Source organism: Orycteropus afer, unplaced genomic scaffold (assembly GCF_000298275.1).
Source record: "Orycteropus afer afer isolate SDZICR_OR568_19922 unplaced genomic scaffold, OryAfe1.0 scaffold00142, whole genome shotgun sequence".
In the NCBI taxonomy this organism is placed as follows: domain Eukaryota; kingdom Metazoa; phylum Chordata; class Mammalia; order Tubulidentata; family Orycteropodidae; genus Orycteropus; species Orycteropus afer.
Window position 1 is genome coordinate 2,277,752 of NW_006921729.1, and position 6,934 is coordinate 2,284,685.

At 45.5% G+C, this 6,934-nt stretch overlaps 1 protein-coding gene across 1 annotated transcript in view; it reads left to right on the forward strand.

Moving 5' to 3' along the window:
* Window positions 1-6,934, forward strand: part of ITGA9 (integrin subunit alpha 9) — a gene marked incomplete at its 5' end in the record, with an annotated part of 538,072 nt that overhangs the window by 256,744 nt on the left and 274,394 nt on the right. The window contains one exon of the mRNA XM_007945751.1: window positions 3,452-3,601. Within this exon, the coding sequence (XP_007943942.1) occupies window positions 3,452-3,601 (150 nt within the window). The remainder of the gene's footprint in view (window positions 1-3,451; window positions 3,602-6,934) is intronic.

Below are 6,934 nucleotides of genomic sequence, written 5' to 3' on the forward strand. Positions count from 1 at the left end.
TTGGAACCTGAAGTGGATGGGATGACTTTTAAATAGCAGTATTTTATGGTATTAAAATAGTTTTGCTTCCGTTTCTAAGAATGAGTCTGGTTTCACCACTTACTCTCTTTGGGATCCGAAAGTCCAAACCCATTGCCAGTCGAGTTGATTGCGACTCGTAGTGACCATTTGGGACAGAGTAGAACTGCCCCATAGGATTTCCAAAGTGGTAAATCTTTATGGAAGCAGACTGCCTCATCTATCTCCTGTGGAGCGGCTGCTGGGTTTGAACCACTGAACTTTTTGGTTAGTAGGCCAATGCTTTAACCACAGCACCACCAGAGTTCCTCAGTTTGGGATAGCACGTAATTTATTTGAGCTTTCCAGCTTCTGTTTCCTTGTCTATATAATGAGGGTAATAAAATATTAGGTCTAGTATTATGAAGGTTAAATAACTGCTACAAAGCAGTCTGTGGAATACAATTGTTGTTATTAGTTATCATCAAGTCGATTCCAACTCATAGAGACCCCATGTGTGCAGAGTAGAATTGCTTCATAGGGTTTTCAAGATTGTGACCTTTTGGAAACAGATCACCAGGCCTGTCTTCTGAGGCATTCCTGGGTATGTTTGAACCACCAGCCTTTCAGCTGGTAGTTGAGGGCTTAACCATTTGCAACACTCAAGGACTCCTTTGGAATGTTGTTGTTGTTGTTGTTATGTGCCATTGAGTCAGACCCAACTCATAGCGACCCCTTCTTGGGTTTCCGAGGCAGTATCACTATGGAAGTAGATTGCCTCACCTTCCTTCCGAGGAGTGGCTGGTGGGTTTGAACCTCCAGCCTTCTGGTTAGCAGTCAGGTGCCTTAGGCACTATGCTACCATAGCTCCCTGGAATACAGTTGGTAGTCAGGAAATGCAGTGTGATTTCTGTCAGTGTCTTCCACCCCCATGAAGAGTAACAACTTGATACTTGGCTTATTTTGACAAGAAGGGTTTAAATCCATAAACTTTAGTCATGATAAGCTTATAAAACAGAATTTATTTGTAAAAACATTAAAATGACATGCATTCACTATTATTAGTACAAACTACAGTCTTTAAATTCTGGTAAGCAAATACATTTGCATCCCAGGTATGTGTTTTGTTCCCAGTAAGGACATGGGTATTAAAGGTCTGTTCCTAAAACCTGGTGTCCCAGAGGATTTTGTGGAAAGGGTTTATCCAGAGTCTACCCTCCACTCCTCTTGAGAGGTCTAGTCTTGTATTTGTGCTGAAGTATTGAATCTATTCCCAGCTGAATGCTTTTCTGAACACAAATACAAATCAGCTGCTAGTCATTTGGGCTCAAAGCCCCAGAGCCATCTGTGCCCTGTGCCCCACCCCACACACCCACAGCTCTGCAGCCACAGGTGCGGCCATGCCTGCCTCCCCTCCCATGCTGCCTGTGCCCTGGCTCAGCCCATCTGTCTCCTAACTGCTGTAGAGCTTTCGAACCTGCTCTCCAAGTGTGTTCCACTGCACAGCCATGTCCCAGTGAGCTCTAAGGAAACACAGGCTTTCAAAACCCAATAAACTTGGGACACAACTACCTCCCTCTCAGGGGCACTTGCAGTAAAAACAGAAACAACAAGCAGAACAAAGCCCCTCTTAACTTTGTTTAACCTGGTGTTCCCACTACTTATTTGATCACAAACTCTTAAACTTAACACCCCCACCCACCCCTCCGAGGGCTGAGATTCATAGAACCAAGCTTGGGGAGTGCTGCTGTAGGCTGTTAGTGGGCTGCCACCTATTTGCTTAGTATTAAAACAAAAAACAACAAAAAAAAAACACTACTATACTCACTGCCATTGTGTCGATTCTGACTCATAGTGACGCCCTTTGGGTTTCCAAGGTGGTAAATCTTTACAGAAGGAGATTGCCCCAGCTTTCTTCTGCAGAGCAGCTGTTGGGTTTGAACTGTGCCAGCCTTCTGGTTACCAATCAAATGCTTTAGGCAAAGTAGACTTGAAGTCAAATATTCATCAGTAAGGATGTCCATTTGGTGTCATTCTGTGTGACATTAAAAATAAGATTCCATGTACTGTCATAGAACCTTCTCGAGGATATATGTTAAGCAAAGTGCAGTATGTGGTGAGCTGCTGTTCTGAGTGCACATGCCAGGTCTGAACAGTTTCCAAAAACTGACAGATATGTCTGCCTCTGGAAAGGGGACTGGGTGTCAGGAGGAAGTGGAAGCAAGCACCTCACCATATACCTCTTGATGCCTTTAGAACTTTCTTCCATTTCAACCATAGCATTAATCTGCTCCAAATTCCACCAGTCTCTCTTTTATGCAGAGATAGTAGGAAGACCTTGGCTTTGCTCTCATGGCCTATGGTTGGCCTCTGCCTACCCAGCCTTCTCTCTCACTCTACTTCCCTGCTGGCCTTCCTCCCTCTCTCTCCTTAGACAAGTGCAAAGCAGTGGAGACTTGACTCAGTGGTGCTGCTTTCCTCTACCACCCCTCAGACTTGGCCTGCTCCTCTTAGAAGCCCTTAGAGCATCTGACTGCAACAGCATTGGGAGCAGCAACCCCTGTGGAATATGTTAGCCCAGAATTCGGTTCTCCTGGATTTACTCCTGCCTCTGACTCTAGCTTTTTGTGAAATGTAGAGACCCAAAGCCCTCATGAAGCTGCAACACCCTGTATGGGAAGGCCAGGAACTCCAGGGTTGGACCAGTGTGACCCAAAGTCCTTATCCATGTGCTCTGGGAAACTTAGCTTAGTACCTTCGTTTTCCTTTTTTGCAAAATGAAGACAAGTCCAGCACACAGGGTTTGGGGGTGTTGCTCATCTTTCTGGAACACCTAGCACAGTGCTCAGTACATGTTGCTGTCTTTCCATCCCTTGTTTCTTAACTACCAACCTTTCTTTTCTTGGATCTTAAAGCCCTTGGGTTTCATAAGGAAGAGTACAAGGTCAGGATTCAGATGTTCATCCTTGACTCCATCAGTGACTAACTCTGGGGAGCTGCCGGAGCCTTCAGTGTCTGGGTCCCCTGTGCCTAACACAGGGATTCATATTTATCTCAATGCAAAAGAGCTTTGATCATCAGAAAGCTATGAATGCAAAGGGTTAGCCTTGCAGCATGAGTGCAGATGTTCTCCTGCCTGCCAACTAGCTATAAGAATATTTGGAAGATGAATAAAATAATATCTTCCATATGCTAAGGAGAAGATGATTTAGCCTCATGCAAGGTAGAGTAGAAAACCCCCCATGTATTAACAGAGTAACCTTGGACAAGACATTAACTGCTCTAGGCTTCAGTTACCTCATCTAAAATATGAGAGTAATAAACTTCTACCTCACAAGGATTGTTGTGAGGATCATATGAGGCAGTTCATGTGGAAGGTCATTGTAAACTGTGAAATGCTCTACAAATGTCAGCTGGCATTAGTGTTAATGTGTGTATTTGTTCATTGTTTCAGCGGAGAGTACAAGACGTCATCAGTCCAATTGTGTTCGAAGCAGCCTACAGCCTCGGGGAGCATGTGACCGGAGAGGAGGAAAGGGAACTGCCCGCTCTAACACCAGTGCTCCGCTGGAAGAAGGGACAAAAGATTGCCCAAAAGAATCAGGTCAGAACCTTGATTTCACACCTGGATCTCAAGAAGGCTGATGTATATGGCAGAAGTAATGGCTCAGAGGTCAAGAGAGCTGGGAGACTGGCTCACTGGGACACCATGGCCAGGTCACACCCTGTCTCTGGATCTGCCATTCATGATCTGTACAATTATGAAATTAATACTCTTGCTTTGGGTCCCTGGGTGGTGGAAGCAATTTGCACTCAGCTACTAACTTAAAGGTTAGCAGTTCAAACCTACCCAGCCGTGCCACAGAAGACAGGTCTGGCCATCTGCTTCTGTAAAGCTCTCAGGCAAGAAAATCTTGTGGAACAGTTCTACTCTGTAAAAAATGGGGTCACCAGGAACTGGAATCAACTCAACTACAGTGGGTTTAGGGTGGCAACTAACTACCACATGATTAAATATTTTGAGACTATTCTCAAGCAGTTAGAAAATGGCTAGCCCTTGAGACTGTGAACTGGCTATTTAGCTCCTGAACTTGGCCCTTGTTCCTAAACTGTTTCCAGAACTTACACCAGGGATTGGTGAGTAATAGTTGCTCAATAAATGCTGGATATGTAGAAAAATGAGGAGGATGAAGAAGCAAGAACCTCGGCTTGCTGAATTGATAATTAAGTTAAAAATACCTAACCCAGCCATCCCTGGAAGCCAGGCCAGGTTGGTGACCCATCCTGTTTGATGCTTACCAGATTCTAAGATGTGCTGGAGGAGCTGTAGAGCAGTGTTTGGTGCAGGCCATACAAGGTAAGTGAGCCTATGCACTGTTTCTGGGCAGCAACACTGGCCTGTCTCTGCCATGAGCAGTCTATGAGATGTGCAGCTATGAGTACTGTGCCAAAAATATGAAAGAAATCCCTGGCCTCTAGTCTGGTTGAAACCCAACATATTCCCAGGTCCAGGACTATAGGGAAGGTCAGGGAAAATGAGGGTTTTTGTTTTGTTTTATTTTTGCCTATACCTGACTCCTGTGAGGGTAGAGTCAAAGCTGTGGCCCCATTCACTCTCCCCACCCTCTGTGGTTCCTCAGACTGCTCTAAATTTGGGGGTTGTCAGCATATGAGTGACCCATGCCTTGCAGATTAGAATTGCAAACTGAACCATACAGAAGTGTTTAGTGTTTGCGAGTCCATCCAGGTATTTAATTAAGTGGTAATATTTTTACCAAGGTGTCCCTGCTTTCTTCCAGAGTGTCTCCCACATCATCTTGGGTCAGGTTCCTTAGAAGCAGAGCTGGGAATTTGAGCATGTAGTCTAATGAGGATGTACTGTTGGGAGAAACCTAAGGAAGTGAGGGAAAGGGCAGGAACAGTACAAGGATGTGGTCTCAGCTCAGGTCTAGCCTTGATCTGATCCATGGGAGACTCTGGGGCATAAATTATGCTAAAGACTTGTCCTCTCCTTGAGGCATGGGGACTGGCCTTTTGCACTCCATATTAGTTAGCCATTGGCTGGCTGCAGCATGTGGAAAGAGAGCATTCAGGAATGAGAGCTCAGGATACAATTCTTCCATCAGGATAGCCACTCCTCGCCCATGCCTTTTTTTGGCCTTGGGCCTCTTGGCTTGGCCTATGTCCTGCTTTGGCAAATGTTGTTGTTGTTGTTGTTATGTGCTGTTGAGTGGGACCCGACTCATAGTGACCCCTCCTTGGGTTTCCGAGGCAGTATCACTACAGAAGTAGATTGCCCCATCTTCCTTCTGAGGCATGGCCAGTGGGTTTGAACTGCCAGCCTTCTGGTTAGCAGTCAAGTGCTCATCTGAAAACAGTTCTCTGGAGAAGGATGTTACAGCAGCACTCACATCAGCAGGGGGCAGGGGTAGTAGTTGTAAGGGGCCAGCAGTACCCAGTATCCAGAAGAAAAAAAAAGCAAACTCACTGCTGTCGGGTCAATTCCAACTCATAATGACCCCTCCTTGGGTTTCTGAGGCAGTATCTCTATGAAGGTAGATCGTTCAGTCTTCCTTCTTCAGAAGAGTGGCTGGTGGGTTTGAACCACCAACCTTCTGGTTAGCAGTCAAATGCCTTAGGCATTATGCCACCAGAGCTCCCAGTATCCACTGTATATATAGCCTGTTGGCAATACTGCATTTCTGGAAGCTTCTTTTGATTTAAAACTTACACTTCTTTCAAGACAGACTCTGTGGGATGAATGGTAAGCCCCCACTGGCTATTAATACTTGGAGCGGACTCTGGGGAAGTGAAAAGAAAAAACTCCAAGACAAGGTTCTAAGTGGGTGGGGAAGAAGCGTTGGGCTTGGGCTTAGGGAGTAGTAAAGAAAGGAAGGATAAGAGGAGAAGAAAATAAAATGAAGAAGAGGGCAGGAGCTGATGGCTTCTACTTTCACTGAGAAGTAGAAATTGATGTTTTCTCCTGACTGAAGTAGGAGGAAGAAGACTGGGTGAGGACTCAGTAAATGGATAATACCTAGATAATTAGTCCTCTATTCCTAGTATTGCTCTGCTTTGTGAGGTGGCATCTTGTTGTCCTGATAAACTCACCCATACCTTGTGTTCTTGGGAGTGGTCCAACTTGGGGTACTGGAAATCATTTCAGGGTACTCTTTGCTTGTTAGGAGCTCTGGTGGCATAATGCCTAAGGCATTTGACTGCTCACCAGAAGCCTGGTGGTTCAAACCCACTAGCCACTCCTTAGAAGGAAGACTGGTTAATCCACTTCCATAGAGATGCTGCCACAGAAACCCAAGGTGGGGTCACTGTGAGTCGAATCCAACTCGATAGCAGTGAGTTTTCTTTGCTTGGTGTATCTTTGAAATGAACCATCTTGATAGTTCTGGGCCTAGATTCCACAAGGAACACAACTCTCATACCTACAAATCTATCAGTGGCAGAAAAGTGGACCTTCCTTAATGAGCAGCATTTTAGAACCTTTAATGACATTTTTAGATTCAGGTAGTCTGCTCAGTGCCAGGGACAGATTACTGTTAAAATGCAGTTCTTGGTCACTTCTGGTTTAAGATTGTCAACAAAGCACAAATGTTTATGTTTGTGCCTTCTAATGCCCCATTAGGAGCTCTGGTAGCGTAGTGCCTAAGGCACTTGACTGCTAACCAGAAGGCTGGCAGTTCAAACCCACCAGCCACTCCTCAGAAGGAAGGTGGGGAAATCTACTTCCATAGTGATACTGCCTTGGAAACCCAAGGAGGGGTCACTATGAGTCAGGTCCGACTCGACGGTACATAACAACAACAACAAATGCCCCATTATGGGAGCTGTGGTAGCATAGTGGCTAAGGCACTTGACTGCTAACCAGAAGGCTGGTGGTTCAAACCCACCAGCCACTCCTTGGAAGGAAGATGGGGCAATC